The sequence below is a fragment of the Aquila chrysaetos genome, chromosome 5, assembly GCF_900496995.4.
Source record: "Aquila chrysaetos chrysaetos chromosome 5, bAquChr1.4, whole genome shotgun sequence".
Taxonomy (NCBI): Eukaryota; Metazoa; Chordata; class Aves; order Accipitriformes; family Accipitridae; genus Aquila; species Aquila chrysaetos.
In genome coordinates this window covers 49,689,182-49,707,393 of record NC_044008.1, presented here as the reverse complement: position 1 = coordinate 49,707,393, position 18,212 = coordinate 49,689,182, and the positions used below count along the sequence as shown (strand labels likewise).

Below are 18,212 nucleotides of genomic sequence, written 5' to 3'. Positions count from 1 at the left end.
CTCAAGCTTAGGCCTGTTTGATCCTATGCAAGGTTTTCCCCTGTGAAGAAGGCCCCCAGCAAGAGTTCAGGCTCAAGCTTTGTGCCACTGCAAGGATAGCTGGCAGGAAACTGTAACTGGAATATTAAATCCCTGCATAGTATCCTTTCTATTCCTCATGTTTTACCAAACATCATAATGTGCTTGACGTGACTTTATTGACCAAACAATGAAGCAAAAATAGCTACTTCTGCGGCATGTCAAGGGGAAAGACCTGCATAGGGCAGTTTTGATTTTTGTATCAAAGCTGAGTTTTATGACAGGTCATAGAAGGAAAATGCGCAGAACTCCATCTCTATTTTTAGTACAAATCGAAGTTACTTGGTACTAGAATAATAGCGTTTGGAATTGTGATAGTATGAGATCAAAGTTGTATGACTTTGCCAGTCAAGATGCCGACTTAGGGACTTTTTTCACTTCACCAGTTTTCACTTTACTAATGCATAAAAACATCCAGAGCCAGTGTGTGATGATTGGATCACAGTATGACGCAGTCTAAGTCTCCCTCTTTGAATATCACTAACTTAGAAGAAAAACCAGAATCTTTATTTTGTTGCTCCTGCATCTTTTGTATGTCTCTGAAGCAAAACTGTGAAGGAAAAAAGGAAGCAAAGGGATATAATTGGGTGCTAGTGCAATAAACAAGTATCTCAAAATCTCTTGATGTGAGAGAAAACAAAGAATCCAACTAATTACAGATACAATTCAAACACAACACATCCATACATTAGAGACAACAGACATTTTCCTAGAATAAATTACATTCACTCTTCTGGAGCCAGAACAAGGAACTCAGTTTTTGGTTTCTAACATTTATGTGCCTTCACTTAGTTATTAATGCTGCTTTTAGCCTCTGTGGACCAGCCACCTCACGTAAAGTAAACTATCAGCTCCTGTGCAGAAGTCTTAGAAGAAGTAACTATGCTAAAAAAGAAAAAAAAATTACTTGGATTTTGGAAAGTTTTCCAAATTACTGTTCTTGAGAAAGTTAGTATGAATTGTCAGACACATTTAGACTTTTTTTTTTTTTTTTAAATTGTTTCAGGCCTGTGAAAATGCCGAGGAGAACTGGTTAATCTCTATTCTAATGGTTACTAGAAACCCCTGGGAAAAATAGCTAATTTTGCCTATGATGTCACATTTACAAGGCATAGCATGTTCTTTCTTTTTCAAAGCTCCTATAAATTTCACTGAAACACATTAACACACGCATCTGTTTGCTTCCATCAATAAAAATGTTGTAACAACTGACCCAAACGCCTCCCTCCTACCACAGCTTCCATTTTCTGGGGCTAGGGCAGGCAGGCACCATTATTAGTGCTGAGGGCAAGTGTCACCAGATGGAGCTGTTACATATCTTCCTCATGTCTGAACAAACACTCATTGTTCGAAAAACCTTTAGACCTTTTTTTTTTTTTCCCCAAATACTTGCTACAGGCAATTGTATGTGAGAAGTTTGTACACTCAGAGAAACTTTTAAACAGATTAAAGCAAGGTCTCAAAGCAGAGCGGCGCCCTGAGGAAGGCTGCCTGAGGAAGGCTGCCTGGGGAAGGCTGCCTGGGGAAGGCTGCCTGGGGAAGGCTGCCTGGGGAAGGCTGCCTGGGGAAGGCTGCCTGCGTGCGGCCTGGCTGCTCCTGCACTCCTGTAAGGCTTCACCGGGCCAAGGCCGAGTCTCCCCGAAGGGTTTCCTCCCGTGCAAGAGGACAGGCTGCAGGCAGCTCCCTCAGGGGCCGCTCCTCTGTGAGGTGAGGGGCGGTAATTCGTGACAGTCCCCCCCGCCCAGCCACGCTGCTGCTCCGAACTGAGAGATGCTCGTGCCATCCAGTCAGCTTTCGTCATGACGCTGTCGTGAGGACCGGCCCCCGATCACATGACGTCATCCCGTCGGGCTGTGACCTCACGAGGGCATCTCTCCGACAACGCCATCGCGCGTTGCCACGCAACGGCCACGTCCCGCTGCGAGATGGCGCCTCCGCCGAACACCTCCCCTCGCCCGCCCTGCGCGCGCACACGCAACGTCACGCGGAGACCCCGCCCCGCCGCAAAACGGCCGCAGCCATTGGTCGACCTCTTAGCCAATCAGCTAGCCAGGCATGTTCCCGCGGCCATGCGCGCCTGCTTTCAAACAGTCAGCGGAGGCGGGTTTGCAGTGCAGCCGACCGCGACGGGGGCGGGGCGAGCGCGTCCCGCCCTCCCGCCTTCCTGCGCGGCGAGGCGATGCTACGGCTGCCGGTTGGCGCCCGCGGCTGCCAGTCAGAGCGGCGGGCGCAGGGTTCGGTTGTCATGCGGAAGAGCGGTGGACGCGCCTTTATCGTGCCGGGGGGAGGCGGGCAGCCGCGGCGCCCGGCGGCTCAGGTGAGTCTCGGTGCTCGGGACCGCGCTCTGCTTCCTCCTCCTCCTGCCCGGCAGAGGCCGGGGCGAAGCCGGCCAAGGAGGCCCCGGCGGGAGGTGCTTCCCCGGCCGCGCCGTGGATAACGGCAGTAATCGTCCCCGCCAGCTCCCAGCCCCGCGCCGCGGCCCTGAGGGGGCTGGGGCGGCGGCTGGCGGGGTCGCCCCCCGCGCCCTGTGGCGGCGCGCGCTCCTCGGTCCGCCCCCCGCCCTCCCCCCGGCTCTCCGTGACTGACGGCGGCTCTTGCGGGCCGTGAGGCGGCGAAACGGGGCCGTGTCCCTTCGTCCGGTGCCTCAGCTCCTGGGGTTGGGAAGGGCTTTAAGGAAAGAGGAGAGGGCGGGCGTCGGGAGGGCGGGTGGTCGTTTACAGCCGATAGGGGTCTGGGGGGAAGACGGCTGAGCTGCTGTAGCATAGTTCTGTGAGAGGTGGTGCAGGCGCTCACACCGTGGAAGCTGGTATTTTGGGGGGTGCACAGAGACAGGTACTCGCGGTGTTGGGACTCCTGCTAACTGTATTGGAGACTTGCCTTGAATATCAGTGACATTAAACATAATGAAGTGACACGTTATGTCTTTTAACTTGGTAATAATGCTCTTGTAAACTTACTTTATACTGAGTGAAGACTTCAGCATGTGCTACACCTGTACGCCCAAAGAATGTGCCATTCTGTAACATATTAATCAACCATTTCTAGTTCATAACTGCCTGTCAGGGGTGTCTCTTCATCAGGAAGTAACTTGTCTTGCAACCAAATGTGGGCCAGCACTTACACACTGCGGCTTGCTATGAACTTGCTGCTCAGTGTAGACAAGTCCTTGGGAGTCTGAGTCTCTTTAAGCAGTTAAACTTGGAACTGACATGATAGTTTTCCTATTTCCATTATACTTTTCCTATTTTTCCTATCGGATCTATTATCCAAATACGCAAGCAGCAGCGTACTTTCAGTATTTAGTACAAAATATAGTTATTATCTAGAAATAAATGAAGCAAGATTTAAAAGTGGATGTAACTGTCAATATATATCACACTGTATAACATACGGTGTTAGAACTTGAAGAAAATAATGTCTGGTTGTAAGGGAACTTCAATGATTTAATAATGTCAGCGTATGAAAAGCCCAAATAATCTGTTTTAAGTGCTAAATTTTTAGGAACAAGTAGCATGGGATATACTGAGCTCAAGTGATGATATAGGTAATGTGCAATGTTTGTTTCAAAAGTGATATTTTTGTGTGTGTTTGGCTACTTAATTCAAGAAGTGAGGGTGGTACTTTTTGGTTCACCCCACTCCTTTACTCATGTGTGATGTTTTCCTGACTTGCAATAGGTTTTGCTGGATACTCAAAAACATTGTTAGAAAACAATGTCCCTTGACTTTGACAGTGGAGCTCTACAAACTCAACATGAAGATGAAGACTATGACCAAGAGGATTATGCAAGAGAACAAGAGGTGAATTTAATCTGAAGGCTTGTGTATCTAGCTTCTTCCCATTTCTCTCTTTTAAGTGTTTTTTTTAAAAAAAAAAATTGTTTTGTGCTGTTTTTGTTAAGAGCAAAAGGGAGTGCAGACTGTGCTTTGCAAGAGTGACATAAAAAGTAAAGAGGTAATGAGATGCTGCGTCTTAAGAGCCTTGCAGTGTCATATGTAGTGGCTGGAAGACTGTTACTCCGTGCCTATGCAGTAGATCAAATGCAAGACCCTGGTGTCACCTACATTTTATATTTCTTGACAGCTTTTCACTTATTACAAATACTTAGAAAGCAACAGGTCTCTTTCACTTGAAAGTTTGGTTAACTTAGAAAAGAATGAGCCATTTTAAAAATTCTGATTATAAATTACATACTTTAATCTCTAGAAAAATATATTCGAAAGTTTTGGGATTTCTTTGGAGTTGAAATACTTTGGATGTTTCTGTTCGTTTTGTTTCATAAAGAGAATTGGCAAAATATGTGTTTAACATGAATGTGCATAATGGTTCCTTACAGGGTGATAAATCATGTTCATGTCAGGTAATGTCCGCAATATATACTTTAGGGATCACTGTCTAGAGTGTAGGTAATGCAGAGACAAATGTTCAGAAAAATGTGTAGTAGAACAATAGCTGTACAACTTGGAAAAATGCTATTGCAAACACTGTACAGAATCTCATGTCTGTTCCAAAACTTTCTACCCAGATAGAGAATGTTGTGCTTGTGCAGGAGAACAAGAAGTGAAATAATTGTAGGGTTATTACAGTGGGTGAGCGAGAGAGTGCATAAATAGGATTATATCACGTTCCCCTCAACACTCTGAACTTCTCTGTAAGGAGAGGCTGGGAGATCTGGGACTGTTTAGCATGGAGAGGAGAAGGTTCAGGATGAATCTCATCAATGTGTATCAACACCTGAAGGGAGGATGTAAAGACAATGGAGCCAGGCTCTTTTTAGTGGTGCCCAGTGACAGGACAAGAGACAATGGGCACAAAGCAGCCTCTTTGGAGTAAGTTAACAATAGTCCTTATGGGTCATGCATGTTTGAACTGGGGCAAGATGGGGTTCACAAAACTGTACATATAGATATTTCAGGGGGATGTGACACTTAGCCTGCTAAAAGGAGGCTAAAACACAGGCTCTACTATGTTCCCTGGTCAAGACATAATCTGAGACTTTCTGCATTAGTTTAAGTTTTCTGCTACAGGAAATTGGGTAGGTTTTTTTGTTGAAAACTGGAGAGATCTACTGGTAGGAGAGTACTTTGACACTAACTTAAGAATTGAGTAACCCATACCCACATCTGGAGTTCTGTGCTAGCTAACCTGGTAGGCTGAGTTCAGTTTAAATATGAACTCCAATGATGATGTTTTGTGAACTGTGTATGCACTGCTTTCTGTTGACTTTAAGTTTCCAAAGCAGTGCAAGACCAGCGAAAGATATGGTGCTTGAGTATGTCCTTGGTTGCAAGCAGGGCAAAGGAAAGGGGATCTTCAGTGAATGGTGCTGCCTTGCCTTTCCTGTTTCCTGGAGCTGAGGTCTAATAAATCTAGAGAATGCTCTAACGATAGGGAAACTTCTTCATGCCACTAGTGAATTTCTAGGAACAATCTTTTGGTGCTCTGTTGTCCTGTAGACATTTAGAAAAGTTGTCCTTAACTTCTCACCTATCCTTTGGTCTTAGAGAGCATCTAAAATAGCATCTGAGAAAACATGATATCTTTAAGATAAACTTTTTGTAGATGGTAGTTTTTGTTTTGGTTTTTTTTGTGTTTGGTTTTTTAACAAAGAAAAGCTAATAAGGTATTTAGCATGGGGCAGCTAATGTTTCTGCTCTTATTAACACATGCTTTGAGTGTTTGGAGAAAAACAGGGTTAGGGTTCAGAAGCTGCATGTAAGAACTCTGAATATATTGTGTAGTTCTCAAGTCACCTAATAAGAAAAAGAGAGTGCATAGCTCAGATCTGCAAGAAGTCCAATATGTGGCCCCATATCAAAGCCTCTCTGAAAATTGGAGGAAGAGGTACATTCTATATGGGAATCATTACGAGAAGTAAGTTCAGGTGTGTTTTGGTTGTGTGAGCGTGTTTTTTGTGGTTTTTTTGTTTGTTTGTTGGTTTTTGGGTGGTTTTTTGGTTTGGTTTTTTTTGGTTTGGTTTTTTTTGGTTTGGTTTTTTTTGGTTTGGTTTTTTTTGGTTTGGTTTTTTTTGGTTTGGTTTTTTTGGTTTGGTTTTTTTTGGTTTGGTTTTTTTTGGTTTGGTTTTTTTTGGTTTGGTTTTTTTTGGTTTGGTTTTTTTTGGTTTGGTTTTTTTTGGTTTGGTTTTTTTTGGTTTGGTTTTTTTTGGTTTGGTTTTTTTTGGTTTGGTTTTTTTTTTGTTTTTGTGGCACAACTAGCTATTTCCTGAATTAGAAGTGGTGGTATTTTTCTCTGTTCATGTCCAGTGTCTTGGTGACTTCATCTGAACACATGAGCAGACACTAATCATTGCAGTAATGACTTCTTGCATCTAGTAACACTGCCTGGCAAGTTCTTACCTGGATTTCAGTCCAGACTCCTCAGAAAGAGCATGTTTTGAATATCCAGTACCTCTCTTGCCTGGAATTTAGGGAGGATGAACCTTGGCATGATTAGTTTGCAGATCATTCTTCAGAAGTAGTCTGTCCTGGGACATGTCTATCTGGTGGCATTTCCCTTACATCTTTTTGGCACAGCTCTTTTCTTAACAAGAGCTTGCCGGAAAAATCATTTGATTGGTACTCTAGCCTATTAAGCATTCTGTGGTATAAGTCTCTCTGAATTCCTGTGCTGTGAACTTTTCCTTGGAGGAAGAAAAACAGGATTTTGTGCAAGTCGCCTATTTCACCTGTCTGTCTCTTTGGACTGAACTTGTATGCATTCTTTTGAAAAGCATATGATGAATGTTGTTTCTTCTGTTTCAGTTGCAACAACTATTGACAGACCTTCCCCATGATATGCTGGAGGACAGTGGAGACCAGCTCTCCAGCTATTCGGACTGTAGCATTCATGAGACTGAGGAGCAGTAAGGCATTTTGCACCATTTTTTATTAGTTATGTTGTGCTTGTGAGAATAGAGCAAATTCTCAGCTGGTAACGTGTGTAAAAGCAATCCAGGTAAAAAGGGGAGCTACAGTGCAGTTTGCAGTATGGTTTGTGTTCCATGAGAAACAAACTAGATGCCACTGAATTTAATGAAGAGCTGCTTTGTTTTGTTTTTTTCCTGAAGTTATAAGTACATAGTTAAGCCGCTTGTCTTTCTCTAGATCACATGAGTCTGGGAAGCATGATGGAAGGTGGAACGATCATCCATTGATAAGTGACCCTCAAAATGTAAGCTTGTATGGGCAGCGATGTAATTAGTAGGAACTGCTTGTTCATAATAACATGATAAATATTATTTAAATTAATTAGAGAAATACTTCTCATTTAGGTGACATGTTTTGCTATTTGTTTGAGGTTATTTCTAACTTGCGGGCTAGTAACACCAGAAAAAGGGAGGTGGGGGGAAATCTGAGTTTTGAGAGAGCAATTCTAAACATCTTATCCATTCATAGGGTTATGAACAAGGACAAAATCTGTACCCTGAACAATTCTTGTGTGACCAGCAGAATGATCATGTTGAAAAACATGGAAAGAATTGGAATGGCCTACATAATGATGAAGAGAAGAAACGTTTATATGACGTTAAAGATGATTACTGTGGCCAGAATGGTCAGGAGGATCCTGATGATGTGTATCTTGGTAGAGATGGGTTTAATGCTCCAAGTTGCTACCAACAGAACAATGTGTATCATCTTCCTGAAAACTTCAGGCCATATACAAATGGCCATAAACCAGAATTTAACAATCTGCAAAGTAAAATAATAAATTTTCCAGATGCTCCAAAGGAACATCTTAAGGTACTGCAGAAGCCGATGCATTTTTCTGTGTCTTTTGGAAAATTTTCACAGGTCTTTAACTATTAGTAGTAATATTTCTAAATGCTTTCAGTCTCTTTTTATCAGTTTAAACAGTGATGGGAGGCTTCTGTAGTCTGTTTAAAACAATGAAGTGTTAAATAATTGGATTTTCATATGTGCAAGTTATGATTTTGGTTTTGGTGTTTTTTCGTTTTTTTTTTTTTCTTTTGTTGGCTAGGTAGAGTTCCATGAGGTAGAATGAATGTGATTCACTTAAATGTGTGCTTACTCTATTGAAGTTGACACTTCATCGCTCTCCTAAAGTGGAAGCTTTCATGAAAATCTCTATCACACTTAAATGGTGTGTTGGATTGGAGCCTGAAAATGAAGAGCTTCTAGAGCTCTTCTTAATGTCAACCTGTAAAATGAAAAATATTTTCATTGAGCAAGACTGCAGTTGTAGTTTTAATTTATTTCCTCTTGTGTATATATTGTCACAACAGCAATTTGTTGCGTCTGATGTTGTCAGTGGCCAATCGCCAGAATCTTACAAAGTAACTTATAAACCATACCAAAATGGCATTCATCAAAAAATTCCAGTAATCCAAGAAGGAATAAGAAAAAATGAAGTGTTTGAAGATTTGCAACATGAATTCTTGGGCAATGATGACAGTAAGTGTTTCCTCTTTAGACTTGAAATAAACTTACGTGATAAGTCCACTGGAAATCAGCAACAGAAAACCTGTTGATTTCAGTAGATTTTTAGTAAGAGAACAACTAAAAGTATGTTGATGTATATGATGTTTTATTTTGCTCTAAGCTTACGTTGGAATAGCCCTAATTTTGTTTTTGCCTTGTGTTTTGGTTGGTTGTGGGTTTTTTCCCCACTTTATCTAGAAGTTGGCTCTTTTTGATCAGGGTATTTGAGTTTCAGGCTATTAAAAATGTAGTTTTGACTAGTGAGGCTGCGAATGAAATTATTTCTGATGGCTTGATCTCAAGTCTAGCTGGCACTTTGTCTTGTTTATAATATAGGAAAATAATGACTCACTATACCTTAGGAAACATGCTTCGCTTGATGCCACACTGGGCTTTTCTGTTAGGTACATACACTTCAAATGACAGAACTACTTTGCTTGTTAGACATCTTGAACATTTGTAGTTGCCACAAGACTGTGTGTGAATTCATAGCACGTAAACCTTTATCTGGGCTTGCTGTTAGGTTTGAATTCCGTTTGTAGTTCCTACAATCCTTCAGCCATTGCTCCCAGAGCAACTCATGTGATGTGAATCAAACATGGATTAAAAAATGATGCAATTTTGTGAACCAACAGTGAATTTGGCACTGTGCGAAAGAAGTATCTTGGGGCAGGAATTACTTATGAGGATGACTTTCTTGGTTAGTTGACTGTGCTGACTTGTCTGTGTGCTGTTTGAAATTTGGCAGATTCTTCAGAAAGCATGCAGATTCTTCAACTTCAAGTTCTAAATAAAGCGAGAGAAAGACAACTGGAAGAACTTAATGAAAAGCTAGAAAAGAGTGCACAGCAGATTAGGTATTTGAATCATCAGCTTTCAATGGTCAAAGGTAAAATGTTTTGTACTGATTTTTAGATTTTATTCATAGAATCATAGAATGGTTTGGGTTGGAAGGGACCTTAAAGATCACCTAGTTCCAACCCCCCTGCCATGGGCAGGGACACCTTCCACTAGACCATGTTGCTCAAAGCCCCATCCAACCCGGCCTTGAACACTTCCAGGGATGGGGCATCCGCAACCTCTCTGGGAAACCTGTTCCAGTGCCTCATGACTCTCACAGTGGAGAGCTTCTTCCTTACATCTAATCTAAATCTACCCTCTTTCAGTTTAAAGCCACTACCCTTTGTCCTATCACTGCCTGCCCTTGTAAAAAGTCCCTCTCTTGTAGGCCCCCTTTAGGTACTGGAAGGCTGCTATAAGGTCTCCCCGGAGCCTTCTCTTCTCCAGGCTGAACAACCTCAACTCTCTCACCTGTCTTCATAGCAGAGGTGCTCCAGCCCTCTGATCATCTTTATGGCCCTCCCCTGGGCTCGGTCCAACAGGTTCATGTCCTTATGTTGGGGCCTCAGAGCTGAATGCAGTACTCCAAGTGGGGTCTCAAGAGAGCTGAGGAGAGGGGCAGAATCACTTCCCTTGACCCGCTGGTCACAATTCTTTTGATGCAGCCCAGGATACCGTTGGCTTTCTGGGCTGCAAATGCCCATTGCTGAGTCATGCTGAACTTCTTGCCAACCAATATGCCCAAGTCTCCTCACGGCTGCTCTCAATCCACTCACTGCCCAGGCTGTATTTGTGCTTGGGATTGCCCTGACCCATGTGCAGGACCTTGCACTCGGCCTTGTTGAACTTCATGAGGTTTGCACGGGCTCACGTCTCAAGCTTGTCAGGGTCCCTCTGGATGGCATCCCTTCCCTCCAGCATGTCGACTGCACCATACAGCTTGGTGTCATCAGCAAACTTGCTGAGGGTGCACTCAATCCTACTGTCCCTGCTGCCGACAAAGATGTTAAATTGCAGCGGTCCCAGTACCAACCCCTGAGGAATGCCACTCGTCACTGCATTCCACTTGGACATCAAGCTGTTGACCACAACTCTTTGAGTGTGACCATCCAGCCAGTTCCTTATCCACCAAGTGGTCCATTGGTCAAATCCATGTCTCTCCAATTTAGAGACAAGGATGTCATGCGGGACAGTGTCATATCTAGCAACTTTTTAATCTGAGACTTTGACTTAGGTAGTATCTCTCCACGTATTGGTCATATTTATAAACTTGATTTGGGATTATGTGGACCTAACCCTCTCCCCCCAACATTGTTCTAAAGAAAATTCTCTGGATTGGTGCCTGACTGCATGACTGTCTTAACTTTTACTGCATTCTGAAGACCAACATTGTATTCCAGAGCACCCATATACCAGGCATTAAAATTGTACAGAAAAGTGAGAAGTTTGCCAAAGTAGTGTGTAAAAAGTACAAAGAAGAAAAAACCTCAAACCCCAATAGGAGAAGTGTACATCTATGAAAAAATTGGGGGGGAGGGGGTGTTGTGCTGTCTGCTTTAACAAGCCATTTCCTGGACTGTGTGTAGAGAGAAGCTCTTCCAAAATGATCAAAGCTGTAGGGTAGGCTGGTGATTGTCTTGGTCTTCTTTTTCTTATGGGAACAGACAAAAAAGTTGTGAGCTTAGAGAATTAAGAATGTAATTTTTAGAATGCAAAAGGAGCAAAGAAGAGCAAAAACTTTAACTGTCAAGCATTTTGCTGTGTTTTGGCTATTCCTCTGGGGGAATTATTTTGTTTCTCCCTTTAAATGGTGTAAGGGATGATGCTAGTTCCTAGCGCTGACAGAATGGGGCTTGTTTCCACTAGGGTTCTGAAGGTACAGTATATCAGAGTGCTTCCAGCTGCCAGAGCAAGGAAGTAGTTACTGGATGGAGAATGACAATGTTTTTGTTCTGTCTTCTGCTTGTTGCCCACAGTACGAGACAAAGGTCTCGTAGCCAGTGGTTCTGTAGAGTGCGGATACTGAACAGTCATGTTCCGTGAAGTTGTTGGGTGGCTGGCCATGTTTGTCTCACAATTATTATGTCTCTTTCTTAAGATGAAAAGGATGGTTTGGCTGTTAGTCTTCATGAATCTCAAAAACTCTATCAGAATGGAAAGGAACGGGAAGTGCATCTTGAAGGTCAAATAAAGGCCCTTGAAACTCAAATTCAGACTCTTACTACCAATGAGGAGCAGGTACTATAAATATTTTTAAACTGTTGTAGAAGATCTCTACAGTTACATTTGTGGTGCGTTTGCATTAAACGTAAGTGCTAGTTTCTTGAAACACTGTTCATGATCATTGCAGAAGCTGAATATATGATAAATGAATAGGATGCATTGGTGGAAAATAATTTGTATTAAAATCCAGGCGTTACCTGAGGACTCTTAGCAACTCTTGCACAAAAAAACTGAACTGACATACAGAATATTGGAGCAAAAGTAAAATATATGTAACTGGGAACTATTTTAATACTGTTCCTACAGATATTGAAGCAATCAAAAGTGGCAGAGGTAGCCATGGAAAGCATGCAGAAGCAGCTGTTAGAACTTCAGCGATCAGATGCCCTTCAGCGAGCCAGAGAACAACATGACGCCATTATTTTGGCACTCAAGCAGAAGTATGAAAAGCAAGTATTATCATTAGAGCAGAAACTTGATACTACAAAATCTGCACTCCGAGAGCAGGTGAGAAATTGTTTCAGGATGCTGAGTACTGTACTGTAGAGGCTGTAGAACTCTCCATGTTTCCTAAACTGCACTTCTTGACCTATAATTCTCATAATTCTTTCTGGAAGCTGCTAAGCAAATGGAAAGGAAATTCTACAAAAGTCTCAATATTATGTCGCTTATGTGGTATGTTTTTATAAACATCTCCAGGCAATTGTGAGCTCAAATTGTGAGTTTGTACATAGCAGATGCAGAGGATGCAAGAATTAATTGTCTTAGTTTCTCTCCTGAGCTTTCATTCTGTGCATAATCTCTTTCGAAAGAGTACCAGCAAATAAATCTGGGAAAGAAAAGAAGTAAGAAATGATGTGATATTTTTGCTGCAAGAAAAACTGTTTATTAAACAGTCCATCGTCAAGGTTCAGTCTCAAAATGATCAAGGATGACTAACCACTGAGTAGTCACTTATTTTAGAAGTACAGATTTAAAAGGAGAAAGGGGAGGGGAATGCTGGCTTGAAGATGGAGTTTGGTATAGATTGTGTCACATGGTTATAGAGCTTATTAAAATTTTTCTGCCTGACATGTCGTAAGCGTCCATTACACTATTAGAAATATTCAAGCAATGTAGTCTAGGCAGGCCTTAATAAATTGTCCTCTTATTTCACATAAAGGAAATAGAATTAAATGTCTTTAATTCTAGGTCTGTAATTCTTGTCTCAACATAAATATGTATAAAAATAAATGGGTTGTATGTTTGAAAAGGTAACTAGCACTTGCTTGTAAACAAGAATGCACTGCTAAATTTCTGTCTATTACTACCACAACAAAGCTTACATAGCTTTGTCTCTACTGCAAAAAAAGTTTTTTATGGTAGCATGTTTGGGGTATTTAGAGAGACGTCTCCTGTTTCTGAGAGAAAATAGAAAAGTCAAAAGGTGTGAAGACAAGGTACTGTGCCTTCTGGGTCTGTGTAGGTAACTCTAAGTAATGCCATATGAAGGTCTACTTTGTGTGTCATGTGCAAAAGCTACAGTTCCTCTTTTACAGACTGTTGGAACTTGCTAGCTTGGCTTAAGCTCAATTGAAATAAACTAATTGAGTTAAGCTCAGGCTTAATATAAATAACGTGAAGACTTGATTTTTCTGCAGCAGACTAACTAGATGTGATTTATTATAGGGGATAATCTGACATGCTGAAAGCTAACTGCTCTAGGAAGTACAAACCGGTTCACATTTGTGTATGTTTATGTACGAGTATACTTACTGTCTCCTAGTGAAAACTTAACTTTGATGGTGTAAGAGATGACTTGTCAGCCAAAGATAGCATTTGATCTGTGATTGATTTAGCTGGCCTCTACCCCTTTAGGTATCAGATTGATTCTTTTTCTCCTGTGTCTTGTATGTATTGACTTCTATATCCAAAACTGTCCTAGATGGCTAGATGTTTGTAACATGAGTAAAAATAATCTCTCTTCCTAGAAAGAGCTTTGCAAAAATCTAGGAGAGTATGTTAAGCAACTTGAAAAAATGCTGGAAGAAACCAAATGCGAAAAAACTGAAATAATAAATCGACTGACAAGAAGCCTAGAAGAAAGTCAAAAGCAATGTGCAAATTTACTGCAAACAGGTCAGCCTTTTACTCATACCTTATCTTTCCTTGCAGAAACAGCTCCAGTTTTTTGAAGTATGAAACTGCACATCTATGTTCCTATTGAAATGGAATCAATGTCAAGCTAAATGTCTACTAGACTATTTCCTATGCAGGGCATTAGTCAGACTTAAATGAAGTTTAGTTAAGTCTAGACTGTAGTGTAAAAAAATAATTACAATAAAAAACACCCCCCCACCCCCCCGCAAACAAACTAACAAACCCCTCCAAAACCCCAAGCAACAGCAGTTAAACTATTTTTATATGCATTTCGTGCTGCATATGTGTAAACTTAGTTTTGGACTAAATAATAGCCTTTGGGAGCAAGCTACTTCTTTTTGTGTTAGGCATTGGACTTGAATTGCCATTCTAAATTCAAATCTCAATGAGAAAAGAATAGTTTTTGTGGCTGGAGGCTGGTTCTTGGAAACTTATATCAGTAGGAACAGCATGTGAAGTGTTCTGCTCTTTGTGTATGTGGCTTCTGCCTACCAGTACACATTGAAGTCTTTTAAAAGTAGTAGCTATTAGTGAGCTCAAGGAAATAGGAACAGAGTAATGCTTATTACCAGAATGTCCTGGTTTAACCCCAGCTGGCAATTAAGCCCCACACAGCTGCTCGTTCACTCCCCACCCCCAGTGGATGGGGGAGAGAATTGGGGGTGGGGAGGGGAAAGTAAAACTCATGGGTTGAGATAAAGACAGTTTAATAGGACAGAAAAGGAAGGGAAAATACTACTACTACTACTACTAGAATATACAAAACAAGTGATGCACAATACAATTGCTCAACACCGCTGACCAATGCTCAGCCAATTCCCGAGTCATGTTGCCCCCTGGCCAACTCCCCCCAGTTTATGTACTGGGCATGATGTAAAATGGTATGGAATACCCCTTTGGCTCATTTGGGTCAGCTGTCCCAACTATGCCCCAGTTTCTTGTGCACTCCCAGTCTCTTCTGGCAGAGCAGTATGAAAAGCTGAAAAGTCCTTGGCTTAGTAAAAACACTGCTTAGCAACAACTAAAACATCAGTGTGTTATCAACATTATTCTCATCCTAAATCCAAAACACAGCACTATACCAGCTACTAAGAAGAAAATTAACTTTATTCCAGCTGAAACCAGGACACAGATTTTTCAGATTGCATAGTCTTTCTTGCATATTTATGACTTGCTCTTTCTCTCCCTTCTTTTTCCTGCAATAGGCTCGATGCAGGAGACAAATCAGTTACGGTTTCAATTGCAACAAGCTCAGTCTGCGCACATGATAAGCAATAACATGAACAAGGCTTTGCAGGTTAATTAATTTTATTAAATATTTTACTGTTTTGATTTTAGGGGGTGGGCGTTATAGCTAAGAGATTGGTAGTTGAAACTATTTGTTGGGAAAACAAGCATTTCTCCTTTTAGTAAAGGACTACCCACTACTTCATCTCCCAGTTGGATTTTTTTTTTTTTTTTTTTTTAATTAAAATACAGCAGGGCATATGTATCAGCACAAATCTGATATCATACATCTATCTACCCTGCTTATGGAAAAAGAAGAATGTAAATTCTATGTGCTGGGAATCTCATAACTTAATTAGGCTATAGGGATAGTTGGAGATATGTTCTGAAATTTACCTTTTGCTGGCAAAAGGGAATGCTAGAGAGTCCTCTGTAAAATATGAGTGGAAGTCTTTTCAATTCAGTTTATGTATTTGACTTAAATCTATTATCTTGGAAATTACGAATCCTAATATGGATTCTAGAGTAATGGGCTGTTTATTCCAGCTATATGCTTTTCTGTTGTCATCTCTTTTAATATACAAGGGCAGCAGGAAAGAAGTAAGGGCAAGAGAAATAATACTTAAATTCATATATGAACTGTAATAATGTTGTGGTTTAACCCCAGCCAGCAACTAAGCACCACACAGCTGCTCTATCACTCTGCCTCCTCAACTGGACAGGAGAGAGAAAATATTACAAAAGGCTGTGGGTCGAGATAAGGATAGGGAGGGATCACTCAACCAATTACTGTCACAGGCAAAACAGACTCGACTTGGGGAAAATTAACTTAATTTACTGCCAATCAAACCAGAGTAGAGTAATGAGAAATAAAACTAAATCTTAAAACGCATTCCCCCCACCCCTCCCTTCTTCCTGGGCACAGCTTCACTCCCAAATTCTCTGCCTAACCCCCCCAGTGGTGCAGGGGCACAGGGAATGGGGGTTATGGTCAGTTCATCGCATGTTGTCTCTGCTGCTCCTTCCTCTTCAGGGGCAGGACTCTTCACACTCTTCCCCTGCTCCAGCGTGGGGTCCCTCCCACGGGAGACAGTCCTCCACGAACTTTTCCAGTGTGAGTCCTTCCCATGGGCTGCAGTTCTTCATGAACTGCTCCAGCGTGGGTCCCTTCCACAGGCTGCAATCCTTCAGGAGGACACTGTTCCAGTGTGTGTCCCCCGTGGGGTCACGAGTCCTGCCAGCAAACCTGCTCCAGTGTGGGCTCCTCTCTCCACGGGTCCACAGGTCCTGCCGGGAACCTGCTCCAGCACAGGCTTCCCATGGGGTCACAGCCTCCTTCGGGCATCCACGTGCTCCGGTGTGGGGTCCTCCCCAGGCTGCAGGTGGATGTCTGCTCCACCGTGGACCTCCCTGGGCTGCAGGGGGACAGCCTGCCTTCCCATGGTCTTTCCCCACGGGCTGCAGGGGAATCTCTGCGCTGGTGCCTGGAGCACCTTGTCCCCATTCTTCTTCACTGACCTTGGTGTCTGCAGAGTTGTTTCTCTCACATGTTCTCACTCTTCTCTTCAGCTGCAGTTTCTGTGCTCCAGCAACTTTTTCTTCCCTTCTTAAATGTATTATCACAGAGGCCCTACCATTGTCGCTGATGGGCTCGGCCTTGGCCAGTGGTGGGTCTGTCTTGGAGCCAGCTGGCATTGGCTCTGTCGGACATAGAGGAAGCTGCTAGCAGCTTCTCAGAGAAGCCACCCCTGTAGCCCCTGCAGTTCTAGCATATGCTTTGCTAGAGATATCAAAAATTATAGTATAAATAAGTAAAAGTAATGCTAGATGATTCAAGTAAATACAGCTAAATACAACTATATTTAGAAAGAATACCTCTGTGTATTTGTTTTCTTTGGAAGAGTTATCATGAGCCTAATGTGTTTGCTTGGAGTTTCTCTGCTCAGTGTAATTTTTTTGTGTGTCTCTTCCTTTAAGGAAGAATTAATGGAACTGAAGGAAGAAATAGCTTTGTATGAATCTGCTGCCAAGCTTGGAGTATTTTTGAATGACGCAGGTGGAGAGCTGCATACGAACCTGGGTGATTCCTATGTAGATTTGGGAATTAAAAAAATCGCTGGGAAGAAACCAAGGTTCTGCAGGTATTAAGTGATTCTTGTTGAAAGAAAAATCTAAAATCCTTAAGAAGTGATACAACTGATGTCTAAAAAATGGTCCTACTGGATCAACATACAGTTTTTTGGTAGATATTTGAAATACTGCTGGTATTGCCAGGTAATCTGGGAAATGGGAAACTGGACTAATACCATAAATTTGATGCCTAATTGCTGCTTAATAAATCTTCAGTTTTTGTAGAGACTATGTTGCTATTCCTTGGATTGTATGGTTTATATGCATGGATACCTTTTTGCTCAAAGATTCCACATAGTTGCTTAATGCTGAAGCTGTCTTAAAACAACCAATTGAATTATCTCAAAATACTTCACATAATGTGAGAATGAATCTTTTGGGGGAACAACTGAATGAACAAGTTTTCTGTACATTAATTGCAGCTTGATGAAAAAGCATATGGCTTCTGTATTCTTGTTCTCTCTTTTTACTATTATCTCTTAGACATCTGTATTTCTGGTAGCATTAGTTGCTCTTCTCTTTGCTACCACTACCTTTCAGATAAATGTCTTTTGTCTTTTAAATACTGAAGCAGTTATGTCTTCCCTAATAGTGCAATACAGAACAGAGACATGGATGAAGAGCTCTCTAAAGATGAAATTATTGTAGAATTAAAAGCTGAGCTGGAACGTTTATTGAGCAGTAATAAAATGAAGAGAAACCAGATTACCCAATTACAAAATGATCTTAAAGATTGCCAGAAGACATTAGAGGAATACAAGCAGTTGTTGAAAGCAGAAAAAGCATCAAAAGAGTCAGAGGTTTGTTCTCTTACACTTTTTAAAAAGTAAAGATGCACTGGACTTTAGTGAACCAAACCAACGTTTAAACTTCTTATGAAAATGGACCAAAGAATTTACTCAGAGCTGAGTATTCATAGCAACTAAGTAAATTTGTCTTTGAGCTTAAGGAAAGTATTGTCATTTGGATGATGCCTTGTTTTGTATCTTTGGTGAAAAAGAGACAAGCTAAATAGCACAACCTGGGCAGCATATGCCTTATTAGGTAAGTTCTGTTGTGATGTCTTTCTTGCTTGATAGCACTTAAAGGCCACTCTGTTTTTTTCAGAACTAAATTTTATCGGAGAAAGTAGGTTTT

General features: G+C 41.7%; 1 protein-coding gene across 3 annotated transcripts in view; it reads left to right on the top strand.

Moving 5' to 3' along the window:
• The first annotated feature begins 2,254 nt into the window (after positions 1-2,254).
• CEP152 (centrosomal protein 152) overlaps positions 2,255-18,212 on the top strand; it is a 31,159-nt gene continuing 15,201 nt past the window's right edge. For 2 of the 3 annotated variants that reach the window (XM_041123866.1, XM_030015930.2), the window contains exons 1-13: positions 2,255-2,395; positions 3,756-3,878; positions 6,840-6,940; positions 7,182-7,248; positions 7,473-7,817; positions 8,321-8,489; positions 9,265-9,405; positions 11,455-11,594; positions 11,886-12,086; positions 13,550-13,697; positions 14,924-15,015; positions 16,923-17,086; positions 17,668-17,875. In XM_041123866.1, the coding sequence (XP_040979800.1) occupies positions 3,792-3,878; positions 6,840-6,940; positions 7,182-7,248; positions 7,473-7,817; positions 8,321-8,489; positions 9,265-9,405; positions 11,455-11,594; positions 11,886-12,086; positions 13,550-13,697; positions 14,924-15,015; positions 16,923-17,086; positions 17,668-17,875 (1,863 nt within the window). In that variant the 5' untranslated portion in view covers positions 2,255-2,395; positions 3,756-3,791. Of the gene's footprint in view, positions 2,396-3,755; positions 3,879-5,819; positions 5,953-6,839; positions 6,941-7,181; positions 7,249-7,472; positions 7,818-8,320; positions 8,490-9,264; positions 9,406-11,454; positions 11,595-11,885; positions 12,087-13,549; positions 13,698-14,923; positions 15,016-16,922; positions 17,087-17,667; positions 17,876-18,212 lie in introns of those variants that run through there. The other variant, XM_030015931.2, reaches the window with a different exon arrangement.